This window comes from Prionailurus bengalensis, chromosome A2 (assembly GCF_016509475.1).
Source record: "Prionailurus bengalensis isolate Pbe53 chromosome A2, Fcat_Pben_1.1_paternal_pri, whole genome shotgun sequence".
NCBI lineage: Eukaryota > Metazoa > Chordata > Mammalia > Carnivora > Felidae > Prionailurus > Prionailurus bengalensis.
The window spans coordinates 29,763,527-29,787,876 of record NC_057348.1 but is presented as its reverse complement, the minus strand read 5'-3'; the positions used below and the strand labels follow the sequence as shown (position 1 = coordinate 29,787,876).

Sequence of the window (24,350 nt, the reverse complement as noted above, 5' to 3'; positions counted from 1 at the left end):
GACAGTGAAGTCATTTTAGCTTAGCACTAGGGCTCTGGCCAGCCAAGGCTCTTGAAAGGGATTACTAAGAGTGGTTTGTAGTGATATCCTTGGTTACAAAGGGATCATTTCAAAAAGAAGGAAGAAAGAGAGAGTTTGTTTTAATCGTTGAAAGTTATAAGAGTTCAAAAATAAGATATGAAAAATATATTTAGTACCAATAGAATCCCAGGTAGCATGAGGTAGAGATGTAATATAATAGCCCTGTGTTTATTTTTCAGATCAGGCAGTGGGGCACAGAAAAGCGTTCTCTAATTCCATGGACAATCTAAAACTGATAATGGCACAATAGTGATTAAGAGGGAGATAGCTCCTTGCATTAGCAATGGCGAAAATAGAATGTTTCATATTCATAAATTTCAAATGACAAGTGAGGGTGATTGTGTTAAAATGAAGCAGGAGACTAGAGTTGCTGACCTGATATACAAAAAAGCGAGAAAGTGTTCCTCTGTGCTCTAATACAATAGGAAATATTAACACAGCAAAAACCCAAGGAAGGTAAGAACTTTATTTCCATTTGTGCATTCGGCACAGAGCTGCCCAAGAGAACTTTCTGCAGTGATAGCACACAGTCTATCTGTGTTGCCTCAGCATGGTAACTGCTGCCCATATGTGGCTACTAAGTATTTGAAATGTGGCTAGCACAATATTACCCATGATCTTCAAATTCAAACTATGCTACAAAGCTATAGTAATCAAAACAGTATGAAACAGGCATACAAACAGACACATAGACCAATGAACAGAATCTAGAACCCAGAAATAAGTCCACACATATGCAATATACGATCAACTAATATTTGGCATGAGAGCCAAGAACACTCAAAGGGAATGGATCTCTTCAATAAATGGTGCTGGGGAAACTAAAGGTTCATATGCAAAAGAATGAAGGTGGGCTCCTACCTTACATCACTCACAAAAAGTAACTTGAAATGAAATAAAGACATAAATCTAAGACCTGAAACCATAAAATTTCGGGAAGAAAATATGAGGAGAAAGCTCCCAGACATTGGTCTTAGCGATCTAAGGGATGATTTTTCTGGACATAACACCAAAAGCACAAACCACAAAAGCAAAAATAAAAAGGTGATATCACATTGAACTAAAAAGCTTCTTTCTCCACGCAAAAGAAATAATTAAAAAAATGAAAAGGCAATCCAATGAATATGAAAAAAAATCCGCAAACTACACGTGATAAAGATTTCCATACCCAAGATACATAATGAACTCATGTAACTCATTAATAGCAAACAACAACTACAATAACAAAAAACAATAACCAAAACCCACTGAAAATAATCCAAAAAACCAAACAACTAAATAGCGCTGGTTAAAACTTGGCAAAAGACCATAAGCATTTTTCCAAAGATACACAAAGGGCGAAGAGGTATATGGAAAGGGGTGAGCATCACTTATTTTCAGGGAAATGCAAATCAAAACTACAATGAGATGTCACCTCACACTTGTTAGAATGCCTATTATCAAGATGACAAGAGATAAAAAGTATTGATGAGGATGCACAGAAAAGGGACCCCTTGTGCACTCGTGATGGGAATGTAAATTGGTGCAGCTGCTATAGAAAAGAATATGGCAGTTCGTCAAAATACTAAAAATACAACTACCCAATGACCCAGCAATTCTACTTCTGGGTATGTATCTAAAGGAAACGAAATCATTATCTTGAAAATATATACATACCCCCATGTTCATTGCATTATTTACAATAGCCAAAACATGGAAACAACCTAAGTGTCCATCAATACATGAATGATTAAATAAAATGTTACACACACACACACACACACACACACACACACACACACGTGTGTGCACACACAATGGAATACTATCCATAAAAAAGAATGAAATCCTGCCTTTTATGAGAATATGGATGGACCTCAAGGGCACTATACTCAGTCAAGTAAGTCAGAGGAAGACAAATACTGTATGTTCTCACTTATATATGGAATCTAAAAAAGCTGAACTTAGAGAAACAGTAGAATGGTGGTTGCCAGGGGCTGAAGATGTGGTAAATGGGAAGATGTGGTCAAGGGTATAAACTTCCACTTTAAGAGAAGTAAGTCCTGGGGATGTATATCATGGTGACTAAGGTCAACAGTACTATATTGTGTATTTCACAGTTTCTAAGAAAGTATGTCTTAAATATTCTCACTGGAAAGAAGGAAGGAAGGAAGGAAGGAAGGAAGGAAGGAAGGAAGGAAGGAAGGAGGGAAGGAGGGAAGGAGAGAAGGAAAGAAAAAAGGAAGGAAGGGAGGGAGGGAAGAAGGGTGGGAGAAAGGAAGGAGGGAGGGAGGGAAGGAAAGAAGGGACAATGTGAGGTGATAGGAATATTAATGAACCTAATTACAGTAATCACCTGGCAATATATGCATGTATCAAATCATCACACTGTATATATTAAACTTATATAATGTAATAAGTCAATTACTTCTCAATAAAGCTGGAAAAATAAAAGTAAAAAAAATAAATAATAAAATAAAAAATAAGTCAAAAAATAAACAATAAATACAATAAATAAAAGTCAAAAATAAACAAAATTCTCCCCACAAAGATCTGAATATGTATCCTCTGCTTTCAAACACTGAACATGGACAACCTAATGAACTCAGGGTGGGGGAAAAAAAAGATACGTGGCTATTACAACAGAGGGAGTGAACTTTAATCTTATTTGCTTTTAATTAATTAATAGTTAAACTTAAAAAGCCACATGTGGCTAGTGGCCATCATCACGGATAGAGCAGATTTCTGAAAGTCCATTCTATACACTTTACAAATGTTGATTCACGTAATCCTTATGACTTTATGAGGTTGACAGTATTTTATTATGTACCTTTATTATACTTCTAAAATCTGAGGCACAGAGAGTGGTTAAGTAATTTGCCCAAAATCACACAGCTAGTAGAGCAAGTGGCTGGTTCTCACACCAAGAGCTGATCCCAAAGCTCTCATTCAGCTCTATGTCCCCTATAGCAACATGCACTACCTAAGGAACAAGTCGTAGGTAAGGTAAATACTAGAGACATCCAAAAATATTTCACAGTGTTTCGTGGACTAGTAAAAAAAAGACAGACTCTACCTGTTTTCCCTGTGTTTTTCATCCAGGTTTTGTTTGAAGACTCATTGTCAAAGCCATCAAGTTGTAGCTCCTGGTACTCTTCGCCAACCTGTGCATGCTGGTCTAAAATGTCTATGGGAGACTGATGACGGCCCCTGCAGCTAATGCTTGATGTGACCCAGTGCTCAGGACCATAGGCACCTGTTAAAAGAAAACGATACTTCAATCCTCATGGTTCAAGGATCAAGGATGGAATGAACAGGAAATAGGAAGCTAAGCATGATGTCTCCGAAGGTACATTTTCCCCCATGTGCCCACTCCAAAGATGTCAGTCCAGTGGAAACTATGGATCCAAGCCACTTGCTTGATGGGGTGAGAAGATTTAAGAAAGGATATGTCCCTTAATACAGTTTTGTTTTGTTTGATTTGTAATCAAACATTTGCTAACTTTCTCTGAAATCAGATTAAGGAAGTTGAGCAGACGGGCTGTCAGAGTCGTTCACATTTTTAAGAAAATTTAAATAAGTTTCCCAAAATAAGCAAAGCATTGATTCACAAGAAAACACCTTCATCAGTTTAGCATATTTTGCTATCACCAACAGTGTAACAAACACAACTTTCTTCTTAGTTCCCAGGAGTTTTTGAAGTGGAAAAGGGAAAAATCAAAAATCAAAAGCAGTGTAACACGGGATGAGAGTCACTACAAAGAGGCAATGAGGCACGGTTTTTAGGTTAATTGTGAAAGATTTTTTGGTTTGGCCTGATGTAAACTTGCATATTCAGGTACTCCCTCTCTTTCCGAATCCCTCTCTGGCCTAGGAGATGGGTGTATAAAGGTGCCTTCAGACTGAATGCAGCACTCATATAAAGACAGGCTTCTTGGGGATACACGCAGCAGGAATAAAATGGAATGCAACTATAATGCCGAATCCTACTGGGTATCAATCAGGCACAGGCAGAGAAAACATACTGCACCTGCCTCTCTGCTATACTTGGACATGAAATGATCTGGGGGGGTGATATCTATTAAATTGATATCAAACAATTAAACCAATATCTGAGACTGTTCTGTTCCCGGCCTTTGCCCTTCTAGACACGATAAAGCAGGAGTGGCCTGTTGAATGGACACGTCTTTTGCTAGAAAGATACATCTGTTCTTGAGAATCAGATATAAAATAAGTCTAAATCTTATAATTTTTAGGTTTCCCAATCAGTAAAGTATAATGTGTATACATACATACATACATACATGGATTCCAACCTAGGTTTTATAGCTTCAAATTTCTTCACGTATCAGATAGAAGAGGACAAACAGCCAAAGTGATTTCAAGAGACCAATCCACCCATGAACCAGTAGTTTCACACCTCATTCTATACCTAGCTTTGTGTGATGGAGGAACAGAGACACCATAAGTCTCTCTACTACTGAATAAAAGCCTACACATTTGTCCCCAATCCACTGCCATCCACTATGGGCCACAAAGGTCCCCATCTCCCTGTGTCTATACAGCTTACAGCTAATATAAACAATGGTACCATGAAAAAAGAGACAAAGAAAATCTTTTCACTCATGGTCATGGAAGCTTCATGGCTGCAAAAGCAATTGAGGTGACACTCTAAAAATGATCCCTATTCTTGCTGTCTGGCAAGTAACTTGGCTTCTTCCTATGCCTGGGTCATTTTCCCGAATTCTCATCCCAAACAGTAAGATAAAAGAGACTATCAGGAAGAACATGCTCACTGCTTGGCCAAGGTTTAGCAACCTCAGGGCACTTTTCAAAATCATTTACAAGTGTCATAAGGCTTTCTAGAAAAAGCTAACATCACCATTGTCTTTACTGTTGGGACTTCTACTAACAGAAGACACATCAAGGGCTTTTCACTCCCGTTGTTTCATCTCTTGGTCAAATCTCCTAAGACTATGATGAGTCATAAAGGAACAGAGTGTGCATTCGCACATATTCTAGCCAAACTTCACTTTCATCTTGCAGCACTACATTTGAAGGAAAAAAGGAGGGGAAAGGGGACATAAGGAATGGCTCCAATTTTCCGATCCATTCTTTAAATATTCTTATAGGCGAATAAAGTGATTGTTGATGTGTCTCATGAGCCTATAGGTTCAAATTATGGAAACTAATGTTGTAATATCGTACATATGTGTGTGTGTGCAATGCCTTTTAGGATCTCACTAGTACAATAAAATTATACTCGGTGGGAAAAACGTGCACAGTAAAATAACTCCAAACATGTACGACTCCGAAGAAGTGAGAATGCAAGCCATCATTTGTAAATACAGACACCTGATCATTATCCTACTAATAAAGAAAAGTACTCTGCGACCTCTTAAAAGTACTTGCCATTCATATTAGATCTCAAAACCTTCCAGACATGGGTGAAATATAATTTAGCACTCTATGAAAATATAATCAGGGTTCATACCAGTGGGATCCATTTATTCACTGGTAACAATCTGAAGATTTAAGCCAACGACATGCTTGCTTTCACACTTCCACCCAATGTACATTCAAGTGCAAGTTTAATTGAAACTGATCTTCCACTTCGGATTTTAAATTAATTTTTCTTTGGAGTGCTTCATGCTCCAGACACCCTTGCCTTACAAAAACCCCTATGTCATTAGTGGAGGAAACAGAACACTTTTCCAAGCTCGGAGGTATTGATTACCTATTCTCACATTGAAGCACCATTACCATTCCACACTGGATAAACCTCTTCAGTGTTGAGACACTTTATAAAGGACTGAGAATTATATCATTAATCATTTGCAGCTGTACAATCTCACAGGAGTGAATGCTTTGTTTTTCAGAACTTGGGATAAACGCTGTTGAGTAAAAAACATGACTCTAAATAAAGACTGTGGTTAACTTCAAACCTAGTTTTGGAGGCAAAAACCATCAGCAAGAAGCCTTCCGCCCTCAGGGATGACGTTACCCGTCGAAAACAAGAAGGAAAAGTCATTTGCGCTTCAGTTTCCCCCTACTGACTCTTTCTTAGAATGAGCAGTTGGCAGTTAGATCCATTTTCAACAGCTCACCAACTCTGACATGACAAACTAATGTACGAGGATACCTTCCTAAAAGGGGCAGGGTAGAGCACAGGGGTAGAAACCACAGGGCAGTTAGGTTGCCAAAAGAAACCCGCCATTCACCTGTTAAGAGTCTTGTAGGAATGAGTTATTTTTTAAAAAATGTTTATTTAGTTATGTTTGAGAGAGACAAAGAGAGCATGAACAGAGGAGGGACAGAGAGAGTGCGAGAGAGAATCCCAAGCAGGCTCCAGATTCAGTGCAGAGCCCGATGTGGGACTCAATCTCACAACCGTGAGATTTTTGACTTGAGCTGAAATCAAGAGTTGGACTCTCAACCGGCTGAACCACCCAGTTGCCGTTGGAGGAATCACACCTTAATGGAGACACACTGCCAACATATTTGCAGCAAGAGGATCAAACAGTGGCTGTGGAATCCCACTCAACTTGTGATGAAAAATATTTTCTTTTTAATGAATTCAGTGGATGCATTTGAAATTCCTGGCTAAAGGTTTGATGTCAGTGTAAAGGTACCCCTGGCAGGGAGGCTTCCACGAGGCACGTATAGGGTTGTGTGTTATCCTGGCAGTGGGCTCCTGTTTTCCCTGGAACATCCTATCACTAATATAATTTGTTGTTTATTTCTTGGTGTCTGTCTTCCCCATTAGTTCATTACTCTCTGGGAATAGGTTCCTTCTCTGTCTTGTGTTGTTTTATTCCTATGCCTAGCACAGGGTCCTACCTACAGCGGATTGTTAATACATATTTTTTTATGAATTAGAAGATGATTTTAACGAGTTGCATACTTCTGTCTGTCTTCCAATCACACTATGGTGCTATTTTAGTTTTCATTTTATACTTCTATCTGCTGACCTTATTAAGTCTCCCTGACTCAAGAGTCAGGATATCAACCTCAGAGATAAATACTCCTTCCTTTCATCACTTATATGTTAAATTAGCCTGAACGGGGATGAGATAAAATAAGCTGCAGGTATGTGATGTGCATGATGGAATCGTGTGCAAATTTAACAAGCCCACTAAATGCAATTACAGTTTTTTAAAGAAAGGAATGTGACAGAACTTTGCTTTCAACGCCTTTATTGAAGCATGATTATTTTTAAGGCTCTCTTCTTTTTTCTATGCCTTAACAGTGTTCTCTAATCAAAGAAGGTCAACTAAGGCAGAAAAATAGTCTTGTTTCATCAACTTATCACTGTAGACATTTAAATATTGAACTGACATCTGCTCAGTATCAGGCACAGTGCTAAGAAATGGGGGCCAGCAAACGGAGCTGCCAGTTGCCCTGGGGGTCTCCAGGACAACTTAAGAGGAAGGTGATTCAATTTTCTCATCCACACAATGGGAAATATTAGTGGTATCCACAATAAAGGGTAGTTTTGAGGATTATACGAGATAATCAGTGGATAAAAACCCAGTAAATGGTGGCTGCTATTTTGCCATTGCTATTGTGTTAAAAAACATGTAGCAAGCCCTCAAGAACTTGACTATCTAATGGAGGAAACAAATGTGTAGTCCAACCAAGAGCTAAGGCAGGGGGATGAAGGCGTTTTATGATATACAGAGAGACAGGAGGGGCCCTCGCCTCCCCAGGGGTAGGACTTTGAAGTTGACAGTTTAGGGGAGTCACTCTTTGAAATGCTAAGAAGTTTACTAGGCCCTGGTACTTCCCATTTGTAGAGCACAAGAGTCAAAAGTATAGTTGATCCTCCCAGACTTGGAGTTTAATCCCAGCACCAGCTGGATTTAGTGCCTAGCTTTCAAAGAACAGGAAAGGAAAAGAGAAAAATAACAACTTCCCCATGGAGAAGCCTGGTAATCCCACCTTAACCAAGCGGTGAAGGTTATGGTCACCTGGAATACCACGGACTACCATGCACATCTTGACAGATGTGATAAGAAGGGAGCATCACCTCTGTGGGATTCTTTCTAAAATTCCATAACCTCTGTCTGGTCGTGAGAAAAACATCAAACGAATCCGAACTGAGGAACATTCTATGAAATACTTGGCCGATACTCCCCATGACCTCAAAAGTGTCAAGGTCATGAAAACCCAGGAAAACCTGAAAATCTGTCACAGACCAAAGACCAAGGAGTGGTGACCAAAAAAAAAAATGCATTGTGGGATTCTAGATTAGGAAGTGAAACAAAATATAAAAATGAGTGTGAAAAGTCATGAGCTCCGAATAAAGTTTAGCGAGTTAACAGTAACACACCAGCGGTGGTTTCCTGACTGTTCTTTGTCTATAGGGCCATTCTGTGGTTACACTGAAAATAAGATGAAGAAATATAAATGAAACTACTCAGAAGCCAAATAAAATCTAAGTGTTGTTAATATCCAAATTTTATTGGATTTACTGTTACGTATCTGGGGGTAGGTCTATGGCCCAACAGATAAAGGAGATGGGTATTGATTTATAGATAATACTGGGATTGTTGTCATAACCTCTTTGCATGAAAGGAATTTCCACTGAACAAAACCAAAGGAAGAGAGAGACTGGCTTGAAGAAAACACAGCAAACGTGTGGGTGATATTTCATTATTTAAGCTTATATAAAAACGTTACAAAGTTGGAGAAATTCACCTTTAAAAACTATAGTTAAGGAAGAACATTATTACTTAATTTACGGCTCATTTGTGCATTAAAAAAACCTGCTTTTACCTCCCTGGTGTACCATTAACAAGCCACTGTATTTCTCTCATTTTGAGATGCTACAATTCAGTAGACATCAGGAAGACATATTTCTACAGTAAGGCGAATAAATCACACAATTGGAGTTTAATTCCGACTGGCCTGTTTAAGGTAGATAGAATTCCCTATGTGAAAATGATGGCAAATACTGTAAATCTGGGCTCCTCTCTGAGACCCCACTTCATAGTGTTTTTTTAAGGCAGATTTAACCCACAGAACCTGGTCGACATGCATAAATTTTGGAACAAAACTAAGCTATTGTGTTCAAAGAAAATACAAATCCCAGAGAAACATCTCAATTTTGCCCCCCACGTCCAGCAATATTATTTGAAAAGTCCAATGTGAACCAATATAAATGTTTAGCAATAAGACTTTTCAACAATTTAAGTAAACTATCTCATTTAATTATTGTTCATTATTAACACCTGACTTGAGAAAGAAAGAAAAGTACTATTTTTAGAGCATATAAATCATACTTTTGTTTAAAAGCAAGGAATTTCAAATACCTAGGATTTGTGTTCCAAACGATGATTTCTTTAAATACCTAGGAGATTCTTTGCAGAAAATAAGCATACACCTTGAATTTATTTTACCATAATACATCCAAATAACGGTTTCTGTTCACTAATGAAAAGCCATTAAAAATAATGAATTCTGTCTAAATCTAATTAAAAACAAAACTAATATACATGTTATGTGCTGTTGCTAGTCAAATATGCTTATTAATGCCTCCCTCAAGGAACTTATATTAAAAGTATGACCTGAATCCAGGGTTGTTATCCTGCATCTTGTGGTCTACTTTTAACCAACAGCAACAACCCAAAAATATTAGTATTCATTTTTTTACCTAATATTATAATTAATGCTTTTTCTACCAAATCTAAAACACATCTTAAAACTATTCCATTTTTTAATTAAAAAGCTCTATGGGATTCAGCTTATGATTCTTTTGCATTCTCCACTACCAGTAACTTAATTACCTTTTTGTGCATTTATTGCTGGACATATGAAAAAAAGAAAAAGGAAGCGCTAAAAAGCATTCACATTGCTGATCCCCAGTGTTTTCCTTTTATTCGTGTATAATTATGAAGTTGTTCAACATTGTTCAAAGGAGTTTTCTAATTTTTAAGCCAGTTAAGAAAATGGAAATTTTCCTTCCGATTGACTAAAAGAGTTGGGCAAATTTTTTGTTTTCAAATTTTGGGTATAAAACCTTCATCCCCCTATTTCACATCAATGGTGTGCTTTTAAGGTAATTATCAATAACTAACCATAATACCAGATACAGTATCAGACACTAACACCAGACGTGGCAACTACATTATTCATTCTTTAGTACCAACTATTATTCATTTTATTTTGCAGGATCTCTGTCTTAGGACTGGATGTTAAAACTAATATTAGGTAAAATGTGAAAGAGCACAAGTATTTAAAATGAAGGTCCCAGATTCTAATCTTGATGCTGAAGATCTCTCTGGAGACTATTATATTGTCCTTAAAAAAGAGGGTATTGCATAAAATGACAATGCCGGTGGTGACTACCCAGGAGTTAAGAGGACTGGGTGATTAATTAGTGATGTCTGCATGGGTATGTGGGATGACAGGAATAATGCATGCACTATGAGCACGATGCAATTCACAGACTAGGGAGTTCTGAAGGTCCTTCAAAGACAAAGTCTATGATGATGCCTGTTTAGAAATATCTGGGACTAAAAAATTGTATCTTTCAGGAGGAATCTACCCTCATCCAAACATGCAGTCAAAATTCCTACTAATAATGAGATAGTTGATTCACTCAAAATCTGGCAAGTAATGTTTAATTTTTTTAATCTTTGAGAGACAGAGTGTGAGCAGGGGAGGGGCAGAGAGAAAGAGGGAGACACCGAGTCTGAGGCAGGCTCCAGGCTCTGAGCTGTCAGCCCAGAGCCCCACACGGGGATCAAACTCACAAACTGTGAGATCATGACCTGAGCCAAAGTCAGACATTTGACTGAGCCAACCAGACGACCGGAACAAATAATGTTTAAAGTTGGGCCAAATTTATTTATTTACTTGTTTGTTTGTTTGTTTGTTTGTTTTTGAGACAGAGCACAAGTGGGGGAGAGGGGCAGAGAAAGAGAGAGAGAATCTTAAGCAGGCTCTGTGTCCAACATGGAGCCCAACAAGGGGCTCGATCTCACAACCCTGGGATCATGACGGAGCTGAAATCAGGAGTTGAATGCTTAACCAACTGAGCCACCCAGGCACCCCACAGGCAAATTTTAATTTTGCTTTTTGTAGATACAACAAGGAATTGATTACAAAGAACATCTGAGATATTAACAAAAAAGTCACAATTCTTACTGCCCAATGCCAAACATCTGAAGTGTTTAGAAGCTACAGGTAAGTCTGCTCCAGACCCGAAGCTTTCAACCTTCCAGGGAAGCACTCAGTACACTTCACACGACAACAATCTTATCTTCGGGAATTCTGACTGCCTCCACAAAACTTAACACAAACAATCATCCAAGGATTAAAATGGTCACATGGCATAGTGGAAAAAGCATGGGGCAATGAGACTTGACATTTGAATTCTAGATCAAACATGGCCAAGAAGCTTTAACTCACATGATAGCCTCAAATGACTCTACGATTATTTATCAGTAAGGTCCAGAACAATTAGCAATGCATGTCAAGCACATCAGAGAGGCAGGTGGTGACAGTCCTGCCACAGTATTGCTCTTTTCACTCCATTCTCAACTCTGCAAGATAGACATGGATCTGGCAGTGGTCAAGCCTTAAAATGATTCACCTTCCTTACACATGAAATACTGGATCGTCTCTAAAACTTGTAAGAATTCTTTTCTTTTTTAGTGTTATTTATTTATTTTTATCTTAGAGAGAGAGAGAGTGCAAGCAGGGGAGAGGGGCAGAGGAGAGAGGAAGTTTTAGGCAGGCTCCACACTCAGTGTGGAGCCCAACGCAGGGCTCAATCCCACAACCCTGGAATCATAACCTGAACCAAAATCAAGAGTCAGAGGCTCAACCAACTGAGCTACCCAGGCACCCCAAAACATGTAAGAGTAAGAACAAGAACAGTTCTTTTCACACTGAGGAAGAATGAACTAGGTATATAAAATATTTGTTAATATCCTACCAACATTCACCCTCGCTGAATACATTCCTACAAGAAACCACAGAGATGTGATGAGCATTAAGTAAATTCTTACTGATAAAGCATGTCCAACAGTACTTGGCACATACTAAGGCTCAATAAACATGATTATTTATACTTTCTTCTGGAAACTACTTTCAAACCCTAAATTCTGGATGGTCTGACCCGGCTTCTGGCTCTGGAAATAATGTCTGATTGGTATTTGGCTATCAGCTTAATTTCATCCTCCTTGACATGTAATTGGCTTGGGAAGGGGTGTTAACCCAGGACTAAGTCAATTAGCACATGGAATTTCCCTGGTCAGAGGGAATGTTTTAGGTTGGTGTTATTCAATATGGGGCTCTAAGGGAAGATCTACCCTCCTCCCAGAATATGAATGAACAAGGGGAAGAAAGTGGACTGGACTGCAATGAAAGGGAAATCAACCAGAGGCTAAAGCTGGTAGGTAAAAAGGCAGAAGGAAAGAGGAAGGCAGGGAGGGAGGGAGGGAGGGAGGGAGGAAAGGAGGAAGGAAGGAAGGAGGAAGAGAGGAAACCTGATCAAACATTCCTGAAATTTAACTTTCATCTCTACGCTTTTCCATTTTAAATGTCTTTGTAGTTAAAACAGCTTGAGTATGCCTTCTGCTATTGGTGACTAAAAAATACACGATATAGGGGCTTCTGGGTGGCTCAGTCAGTTGAGCATCTGACTCTTGGTTTTGGCTCAGGTCATGATCTCACAGTTTGTGAGTTCGAGCCCCGCCATCAGGCTCCACGCTGACAGCACAGAGCCTGCTTGTGATTCTCTCTCCCTCTCTCTCTCTGCCCCTCCCCTGCTCACTCTCTGTCTCTCTCTCTCTAGATAAATAAATAAACTTAAAATACATACATATATATATGATATAATCAGAATATTTGTTTAAAAAGACAAAGTATTCAATGCTTTCTCATTCTTCACTAACATGAAAATGTTAAATTATAAAGATAAAGATCAGAAATGCTTGCTGGATGGACTATTATAAAGGATAACATCTCCTGATTCCCCTTCCTTTCTGTGTGTCTAGCTCTCCTCTTTCCCTACACAGGAGAGGGATAAACTTGAGGAAGAGTTTAAAGATTTCATTTAGACAGAAGCACAGGGAACAAACTCTGAAGTCCTTGCTGTAAATTCTTACTCTTGGGAACAGAGGGGTCAGGGGATAAGAATCCCCGAGAGCCCCAAGTGGAACAGCTGCTTCTCACCAAAGGCTTCTGCCTCAGACACAAGCCACAGCACAAGGTGTTAGGTAGGAAAGGTGCACTGAGGAGACCGTGTCTTAATCCCACAGGTCACAAAGGGGAAGGAGACAAAACTGACAGTTGAGGTCTGGCTCAGACCTCATTTCCTGTCTTGGGCTGGAGGGCCCTTTTTCTCACCATTACTTTCTCATCCAGTGTCATGACCCACAGTATGTTATGGAGCACGGGTAGGAAGAGGAAACATTCCCAGAGTTTGGTGTTGGGGAGGGCTAACGGTCTATGTAACAACCCACCAACCTAAGGGCTGAGAGAAAAAGAACAAGAAATTAAAAACAGTTTTATGAGGCATTCACTCAACAGCTGAGGGGCCTGGAGTGGAGGGGGTCTGTGGCATTGGACGGCACTTCAGAGGGTGCAGACAGGATGATTAACATGCTTCCTGTGGCAACTATAAAAGGAGGAATGTATGCTCTAAAATGTATTAACTATTAAACGCTATCTGGGGGAATGTCTAGACATAAAGCGACACATTTATGAGGTGAAGCCAAAACAACATGACGGATCCTGTGTCTGTCACACTGTGAACAGTTCACTGTAACTTGTACTTTTCTCTATTTCATTAAATTTATAGTGTAAGTAACTTCCCATAAAGGGTATCTAGAAAGAAAATTGGAGAGATTTAGCAGACGGGACAGTGACAAACAGAACATCAACTCCATTTCACCTAGTCAGAGGTGTCTCTGCCAGCTTAGCAATCACATCCAATTTCCGTAACCTTGTTTACTTCCCTTCCTTGTAGATAGTCCATTAGGAAAGAAGCTCTTTGATGTCAGATACTTGTCTACTTTGTTCATACAACACATAGAAGGTCCAATAAATAAGTACCTGCTTGAATGGACTAGGATTAGGTTGAGACATTCACCAAAACCTCAGTTATCAAGTTAAATAACATTTTAATGCAATCTTTTAAAGTTTAAAACGTACATCAGCCATTGTGATGACAACTTTCTACGTTTCATCTTCTTAGATCCTTTCAACAACTTGTGTCAAGGATGTGCTCATTTCTCCCTTTTAACAGATAAGGAAGTTGAGGCTTAGAGGCTAGGAGGCTTGCCCTCACATAGTAAGGGACAGAACAAAGAGTCAATTCCAGATCTATGGGACTGGCCTACAAATTACAAGGGCTTGTGTAGTACAGTATGCAGGCCAAATCTGGCCCATCAGTTATTTTTGTAAATAAAGTTTTATTGGAACACAGCCACATTCATTCATTACATATTAGCTATGGCTTCTTTTATGCTATAAAACCAGAGTTGAGTAGTTATGAAAGAGACAACACAACATAAAATATTTGCCATCTGACCTTTTGTTTATAAGATGAAAGAATTGGCAGTGGTACAAATATCCATCAGTGGAGATGTGCTAAGGAAACTACATCCATTACTTAATACTATACAATGGTTCAAGAGTAGATAATCCTATTCAAGTATAAATTCCAAACGGATCCAAGATTTAAACAATTAAATAAGTAAAGACACAAGAAGCAGTTGCAGGGAAATCTGTAGTAGGAAAAGCATTTCTATATATCATGTAGTAGCCCAAACTCTGAAAAGACTGATGAAATCATATACGTTAAAGAAATATTTAATTTTCTGATTGCAGAAAGCACCACAGGAAACACAAAAGAGATGAACAGCCATCAAGACATTTGCAATTTATACCACAAAAGGGAAAACCATTTAGTATATATCACCTTCAGTATATCGAGATTCTAGAAATCAAAGACCCAAAATCCCATATAAAAATGGGCAAAGGGTGGGCACCTGGGTGGCTCGGTCCAACTCTTGGTTTCAGCTCAGGTCATGATGTCATGATTCATGAGTTCGAGCCCCATATTGGGCTTTGTGTGCAGATAGCTGGGAGTCTGCTTGGGATTCTCTACCTCCCTCTCTCTCTGCCTCTCCCCCTCTCATGCTCTCTTAAAAATAAACTTTAACATCAAAATCAAAATAAAAAATGGTCAAAGGATAAGAACCAAGAGTTCAAAAAAAGGAAATACAAATGGACCCTTAATGTAGGAAAAGTTGCTGTGCCTCATTAATAATGAGAAATACAAATTAAAATTTTATGGATGTATTCTTTCACCTACTAAATTAGTAAACATCAAGATGTTTGATTACACACTATTAGCAAGGATGTATACAAATAAGCACTTTCATTTATGGCTACCGAGAGACTGATACAATCTGTATCAAAGAAAATTTGGCAATAACAATTAAAATAACAAACGTGCATTCCTTGGACCCTAGTATTAATTCCACAGATATATTTGCATTGGCACAAGGTTAAGGTTAGTCATGGAAGCATTGTTGGTAATATCTAAGACTGGAAACATAATAAACATCCATCTCCAAAGGGATAGTTAACGAAACTAGGGGAAATCAACGCAATGGCACGTGTGGAATGGGAAACAACGGATAAGAAAAAGAGAGCTCTTTAAAATGGTAAAACTTTCAAGTTATTTTTTTTTAAAGAAAACTCTACCCACAATGTGGGGCTCAAACTAATGACCCCAAGATCAAGAGTCATATGCTATAGCAACTAGCAACCAGGAACCCCACAAGTGACTTTTTTTAGTGACAAAACTGATATATAATATACCAATCTTGTTTGAAAAATGAGAAGGCCATATATATATTTATTGTATGTACATAAGATACGTTTGGAAGCATATGTAAGAAACCATAACACTAGCAGATGAAGAGGAAATAGGGATGGGAGATTTTTCACTACTTACTCCCTTATGACCTAGGAAGATATTTATTTTGAGAGGATGTATAGTACTTTTGTAATTGACAACAACAACAAAAAACTTATTTAAAAAATTTTGACACTTACACGTCTGAGACCTTGACCTGAGAATATTCTCTATAGACGCTGGAACTCCTGTGGTCTTAATACATTATGGCATGCACTCTCAACAGGGGTAATATTGCCCCAGTGAGTAAATGTTTGTTTTGGGGGGGGGGGGCAGAATATGTTACTTTTTTTCCTAGCCTTAAAGCACAGATATACATAAAACCCATGATCAGATATACAGTCTGTCTATCTATGTTATTAGAATTTCATGGGTTAGGTGTGATTAGGGCCAAATGTCTAAAAAGGCTGAGGAAGGAGGTAGTAATAGAAAACAAGGTTTAGAAAGGAAGTACGTATTATGCAATTATGTGGGCAAAGAAGACCCTTGGGTCTTTTTCTTGTGATTGTTAAGTGAGAGCCTTATTAAAGCAAATATTCTACTTTAACCTTAAAATGAGATGAATATAGGAAGAGTCAATATCACTGAGAAGTCATTCCATTCCTGACCGTCCTCTGCACTGGCTGTGCCAACACTCAAGTTGTGATCTGAACAACAGTCTGTACAATGCTTCCATTTGGCTGCCCCACCTGTGGCTTCTCTACTACATCATATTTAATCTTTGCCCATCATCCCTGCCCCTCAGGAACTAGGGGGATCCTGATTCTGTCATCTAATCTCAGAACTCGGCCTCCCAGCAACATGCCATTCGCAAATTTAATAAATCCATCTCCTCCGTCAAGTTGTTGATAAAAATACTCCAAAGGCCATGGCCAAATATAAAACTTTCCATCATGACAGTGGTGCATTATCCAGAATTCCCTGGGAAGAGCTTTTCAATCTACTATGAATCCTCATTTCTCCATCTCAACTCAGAAAATCATGAGACATTCTGTCAAGGCTCTCTCTGAAATCCGGTACCCATATTGGTTGCACTTGAAAATCTAGTAATATTTGCAACACACTGCAGAGTTTTAAAACAGGGAGCAACAAGGAACCTCCATTGCAGAAGATTAGAATGTACGAGGGCAGGACACTTGAATTTCCTCACCCTCGTTACCCACAACTGGCAGTGCAGGCATTGGATAAGTAAAGGTCGCAGGAGATAAACTGGGCATACAAGGGGAATATTAAAAAGAACAAATCAGCAAAAACCCAGAAATGGTCAGCTCTCTTCTTTTTCACTCTGTCAACAATGTGTGATCAAAATAAAATGTCTGATGGAAAATTTCATAAACCTTAAGAAGCATTTATTTTTAGGAATGAAACCGATCACCGATGAAGATAATGTAATTATGAGAGTTACAGATGTGAGCTATTTCTACTGACAGTGAAGACAGGGGTCACCATTCAAAAAAAAAAAAAGTATCCTGTAGAAAAATATCAATAATTTTATTTGCAAGTGGACTACAATTTCACCTCAGGATTTCATCTCAGGCATGATGTGGCAGTCCACCAATGGCCATGGTTCCTAAATACTGAACCAAAGGCAAGTGCTGGGCTTTATGTAGTGGAGAAGTTAAAAAAAATAAATAAAATCCACATTCCTGAGCTTCTAATATCAGCACTGAGTGGGGCCAAGGAAACTGTTTTGAGAACAGTGAAAACAGCCACGAACAGTCCTAAGACATGACAATGAGTACTGTTTCCAGACGTTGTGCGACATGCTTTACAAGAATCGTCTCACTTAATTCTCAAATCCACCATAAGCTGTAAACTTCACTATTGCCGCTGTCATACAGATGATGCATGGAGGGTCTCAGTGGTCCAAGACCACTTCCCTAGTAAACAGCTTTGGACTTACCTACTTTACACCCATTCTTTATATATAGCTAATATTTACAGGCCACTGACAGTGGACCAAAGTCCCTGGGTTATTCTGTTGTTGTTTCTGACAATACTACTCCCAGTTTATGGATGAAGGTATTATGCCTGCAAAGGTTAATTTGTTTCATATTTAGATCACACCGTTAAGCAAAAAGTGGAACCAATATTCAAACTCAGACACTTGGCTCCAAGGACTCCTCTCCCCCTTTAAATATCCTGCTATAGTAATATATAAATGGGTAGAGACTTCTGGGTAGTTCTGATGTAAACCAAATCTGGATGTCTATTTCAGCTCAGTTTGCATGGCTAGATCCAAAAAGCTACTCCACAAAGGACTGAATCTCTCAGCCAAGGCCATAGGTTAGGGAGAAAAGCCTACTGGTAGCTTTGACCTTGGCTCCTCATAATCAGAAAATAAAATATTTCTATCAAAGCATTAACATTTTCAATAAAACCATGTGTTTGTAGTTGGAGCACAAAGCTAAGTTGGCAGATAAAGGTAAATGAAGTGAGCTAGCAGGGACTTCTGTTGTCTTCAGACAGCCATTTACAGAAGCACAGAGGGCCCATCATTACCATACCAAATACCATAAACACTGCAGAATCAAGATGGAAGGAAAAGCCGATGGAAAAAATTACATGTACAACCAATTAAAATCACACCTCCATTTGTACAAAGAGGGTTTTCCCTAGTTAAGGTAACAAAAGATTTAAAAATATTTAACAACCATATTAACCCACTTTAAAGAAAACAGTGCTGAGACATCAAAGTAAATAACCGCAGTTAACACTTAGATGAAAAGAAAAGGCTTGGCCATGGTGTGGCTGAATGGTGTTGGTTCTGTAATTCTTCCACTAGTTAAGTTATTAATACCATGAGGTATACTAGGTATGATATCCAGAAAGCAAAGCACAATTTTACAGTTGTATGGTGGGACTCCTATATCTGGGGCTCTTTCAAGAAAAAAGAAGAAACTAGACATTGTTTAGATAATACAATGAAGAATCATATCTGGTAAGATGCATTAATAACAGGATTAAAAAGAAGCTGAAGTAAGGATCCATGGGCTGTGACTAAGCAGGAGAGAGAACATACATTTCCCTTCTGAGTTCAAGAACTACAGCAACGCACGAGGTAAGTATATGCCAAAGCCCGTCCACCATATTGATGAACTTTGCTGAAATTGTTTTTAGTTTAGGAGCTCTCACATCCCAGAGAAAACGCTTAGTGATTTCCAAAACAGTGGGATCCTGGTTGTGAAAAACAAGCTCTCTAATTAGCAAATTAGAAGTCCCTTCCTTGCAGATAAAACTGCTAATGCAGACAAAGCCTCAGTATAAAATAATCATATTCAGAAGATGCTGGACAAAGAGGAGAAAATGTGCTCTAATCAGCTTTCATTCTCTTTGTAGCCTTCATACTCAACCATAGGACCACTCTTTAAGGGGGAATCTAGACTTTTAGAGTATCTAGGTAGGAGAGGTTGTTTTCATTGATTAGTGTTAAATATTCTCCCCAACTCCCTCCAAAAACACTGAACTCAGAGAAACAAGGGAAAACAAGGATTTGATCAAGCACAGACATTTCTTTAAGCAGTAGGTTCTTATCCATGCTTACTGGGTTGTATGAACAGGCCTCTCAACCACTATGTTTCTGGGCAAAACTTCTGTACTTAATATCTATTCTGAATTTGTTTTCCAATACGTCAAACTAGGGCTGTTCCCCTCTCTTTGGGTATGATTCTAAAAAGAAGCAAAGTGTCAGGACAAAAAAAGAGAAAGCAATCAAACTACTCCACTGGCTGTTCATACTCTATCAAAATTAGAAGCAAGTTAAACTTAACACCCATATTGCTTTTGGCCTCATTTCACCAAAAAGTCCAGAGCCCCAAAGGGCAAGCATGCTCCTTCTGAGACTGGGGTGGATAAAGGAATCATCAGTACCTTTCAGCCTAACACTTCTCTGCAAGTTTGGAAGGCCAATGTTCTGAAAAACAGGTATTTATTCTGACCCCACATGACATCCTTGGTCAGAAGCTGCAGGTCCATATGGACGTTGAATCACAAAACCCTAGTCTTATATCCGTTTGTCTACTCCACATCTTTGCTCGTGATTAGTGAGCATCTCACATTTCTCGTGTGCAAACCTGAAGTTCCAGAACTTTCTTCCATCCTGAACTTCATTCAGTGTGGTCTTCACTATCTTCCTAGCATCCTTCGAGTGCTCAGGACAAAAGTTTTGGTGTCAACCCTCACACCTTCTTTATCTTCTTCCTCAGATACAGGAGGGGATCTTTGACTTCACCTTCACAGCACATGCAGAAGCCGATGTCTTCCACTGCTCCCACTTGCGCCCAAACTGCCATCATCTGCCCTATGAATCACTGCAACTGTTTCCACCCCTGACTCCTTGATTCTCCTTCCCCACCATCAGCAGCCAATAATCTTGTTAAAACATAAGCCATATACTTAAAACCCTCCCACAGCATCCTTCCTTATCCAGAGGAAAAGCCGAAGACCTGAAAAATTGTCTACAAGGCACCACACATCAGCTTCCTGACCCCAATTACCTCCCTGACCACAGCTCCCACCTCTGTCCCCCTTGATCCCACAATATAAGCCAAATGGGCTTCTTTATGTCCCTGAACATAACCAGCATTTTCCTGCTATCCCCTCTGCCTCTCCAGGGTAACAGGTAACCCCTCACCTCCTTGAGATCATTTCTTAACTGTCACTTTTTCAAGAAGACCTGCTCCACCACTCAAATTATGTCCCTAACTCAATGTGATTTCTTCCTTTTATTTTTTCCTCCGTAGCACTCGCCTGTTAACATTTTACATAATTGTTTTGTACATTGCCGGCTATCTACTCACTGCCCCCAGTGGAATGCACACTCCATAAGGACAGTGGTGTGCCTGTTACGTGCACTGTATATATACACAGGTCAGTAAATATTCTTGCACACATAAACAACAATGTGGTTTCAAATTAAAATAGAAAGGATTTGGGTTGCCTGGGTGGCTCAATCGGTTAAGCGACCAACTTCGGATCAGGTCATGATCTCATGGTTTGTGAGTTCAAGTCCCGCACTGGCTCTGTGCTGACAGCTCAGAGCCTGGAGCCTGCTTCGGATTCTGTGTCTCCCTCTCTCTCTGACCCTCTCCCACTCATACTCTGTCTCTCTCTCTCAAAAACAAATAAACATTAAAAATTTTTAGAGAGGGTTTTAAACAACTTTATTGAGGTTTACGATATACGCTTACATTCAAGCATTTCAAGCATACGATTCAATGATTTTTAGTCAATTTATTGAGCTGTACAACCATCGCCACATCCCAGCTGCAGAATGCTTCCATTATATCAAATGATTCGGAGAGAAATTTTAAACTGGAAAGTACCTACATTACTTCTCCCTTGTGATGCAAGGTCATCAAACTCATAGGAATATGGTTTTTAATAAAAGTAGCTTGGTCACGGACCACCGTTACTCAGCATTTTATGATTTCCTTTTGTTTCGAGACACAAGAGTTTTCTCGTTTATACACAGCACCACAAGATCAATGGAAAGAACACATAGGTAGAACCTGAATCCTGCTCTTTTACCAAAAAACACTGAGTAACAGACATAGAAAACCAATACACAAATATGGGGTTCCCAGCATTGCCTCTACACATTGCGGGAAACATCTTCCCCTCTTGATATAGTACCAGTGGGACCCAGGTTGCGTCATGGGCTCTCATTCAAATATGCCCAGCTGTGTCCTTCCATGATGGTGAACCTTCAAATTAGCAACCTTCACTTTTAGAAACCAAGGACTCCTTGAAGCTACCACATGCTAATATTCAAATCACCCTGGCACATGAATAAACTAACAGCAGGACAGAAAATAAACAGAAAGTTAATCACCATCAAACGGTTACCCTTAGGATTTCAGAAGGTTTCAGGAAACTTAGCGCAAGTGGCAGGTATAACTTCCCATACATGAGCTAACTTGGGTCCTATTCCTTTATTGGGGTTTTCCCCCTCTAACCTGCCAGTGCAGACCTACCAAGTTCAAAGCCAAGATTTAAGTTATTACTTTGAGATTTAGATCCAGCTCCTCAAATTTTCACGGAGAATTCAAAATAAATTCTAAACACCCACCTTAAAAATCACAATGAAGATACCACGAATAATCTACCTTTACTATTCATTATATCAAACAACCCCTTCCAATCCCAAAGGTGTTTTCCCTTTGCATATTTAGGGAAAATCTGTTACACAGTAACCACTAGGATTTCAAAACAAAACACACACGGGGTGTCTGTCCTTTCAAATATTGCTTATAACTTACAGAGGCAGATATTAAATCAGCTTCTAAAAGTGGCAAACCTTAATACCACATTTGAAAATAAGGTGGCAGTGTTTTCTTCAGACCTCACTAGATGTTACTCTCTGCGGTCTGCATTTCTTTGTTGGTAATTCTTAAAAGCAAGGAAGAAAAAGAAAACACCTTAAGTATGGTCTTCTTAACACAAAAACACAGAAGTCAGGAGATGACAAAGAAGCCAAAATCATTCTTTCCTTTTTCGCATGAGAAATGAAGTTTGTCAACACCATCCAAAAGTCAAGTCACCCAGATACTCCACGCTGGTGAGTCCAATTAACTTGAATTGACATTATAAACATTAACAACCAGAAGATACACCTTACATGGTTCCCCAAACTGTCATTTCACTAACTTGTTTAAGAATATTTACGACTGGAGTCAAATGAACAATTATCTATGCTAAAAAGAAACGACAGGAATCTATCTAAGGCTGGAGATAGGCTGGCCTCAAAATTATCCCCAAATTACTTTGAAATGTAATCCCCCAAACCATCTCATATTGGTTTCATATTAATTTGCACAACCATGTAAACAAATCTACCGCACAGATATAACTGAGGAGCACAGAGCCATGTACATCTCCCCACTGCAGCTTTCCAAGGAGAAAAACATTCTGTATCTTTCCTCCCCTGCGGCAGCCAGGAAACACACTAGGCCAGGTGGTTTGCTCCCCAGGTTGGCTATGTGCAGCTGGAAGATGCCACATGTTTTAGTCCTGGAAGGCCAGATGTGCTCACCAGGGGCCGCAAAGCACGTGCAAGATGGAGGGAATGAAGGGCACTGAGTCTGCATTGTATCTGTGGAAAAGAATCATTCCCTGGTCACACGCCACTCACCAACTTGCCCATGTCCTGCCCCTCTCCTTCTTCGTCTTCTCCAGTACTTCTTCCGAGAAAGAGAAACTGTATCACGCAATTCAGCATTGGACTACTGTGTGCCCAACTGTTACTTCTTATTTCACGTATTTAATTAAAATTCCCCAAGAAGAATAATTAATTCACTCACCACACGTCAATAATCATTTACTACTCTTATTATGCATTCACTGATGCAAATATTCATTCCAGGTTTCTTCCAGGGCCCCTTTTTGCCATGCTCTGGTCCATAGTACACTGGAACACTACTGAGGGATGAGACTCTCTGCCACGATGGAGAACACAATTCTTGTGCATACAACCACCGCCAGCCTTGCTGTGGCTATCGCTATCTACCGTTAATGAACCATTCACTGAACAAGGCAACTGGCCTGTAACATTTCATTTTACTCTTCATCCTGCCCTGTGTCAAATATGGTATTACGTTCCCATTATATAGACGTGAAAACTGATACAGGAAGAAATCAAAGTCACACGGAGTAAGAATACGAGTTCTGGCGAATCGGAGACTCATTTGTACTCTTCATCATACATGACATCAACTTTTCAATAAAATGTGCGGAGAAGACACCATGTCTCAGAAGGACTTACGAGTTTAAATGAAAGTGAGCTGTGAGAATAACTAACCTACAAACGTTCTTGAAGGTGGACCAGCCGTGGACCATCTATTTTCTTTGAGTAATTCCCCTGAAATCGCATCACCCATCCCTGGCAGTTCCACCACAATCATCCTTTACCATACCCTCCCTCACCACCTGTTTAACAGGTGAGGAAAGGAAAGTTGAGAGAGCTTAAACGAACAGCCCGAAGACAACTCAAAAATAGCACCTTGATTTTACCATGTTCAGAATTTCTATCAAACGGATGTTCCCACACAAGACACCACTAGTGACTACCACCACCACCGCCACCACCACAAGAGCAGAGTGCTCTTAGACAATGCTAGAGGCACTACAATTTAGCACAAATATTTTGGGTGGAATTCTCACAATATGTATTAATGTCTTCACAGGTTTCACAGTTAAGCCCAGGGAGTCCATATGTGGGAATCTAAGCACTCAAGAAAACCCAGTTCAGTAAAGAAAGACAGCGAGGCACACATATGCTTCATGTCCTTTGTCTTAATGACAAAAAGGGAATACCAACTGCCTATCCCAAAATGAGCCAGTCTCATCATCT

At 39.3% G+C, this 24,350-nt stretch overlaps 1 protein-coding gene across 4 annotated transcripts in view; it reads right to left on the bottom strand.

The window, feature by feature from the left end:
• Positions 1 to 24,350, bottom strand: part of PTPRG (protein tyrosine phosphatase receptor type G) — a 717,269-nt gene that overhangs the window by 299,852 nt on the left and 393,067 nt on the right. For all 4 annotated transcript variants that reach the window (XM_043587811.1, XM_043587813.1, XM_043587812.1 and 1 more), the window contains exon 3: positions 3,137 to 3,316. In XM_043587811.1, the coding sequence (XP_043443746.1) occupies positions 3,137 to 3,316 (180 nt within the window). The remainder of the gene's footprint in view (positions 1 to 3,136; positions 3,317 to 24,350) is intronic.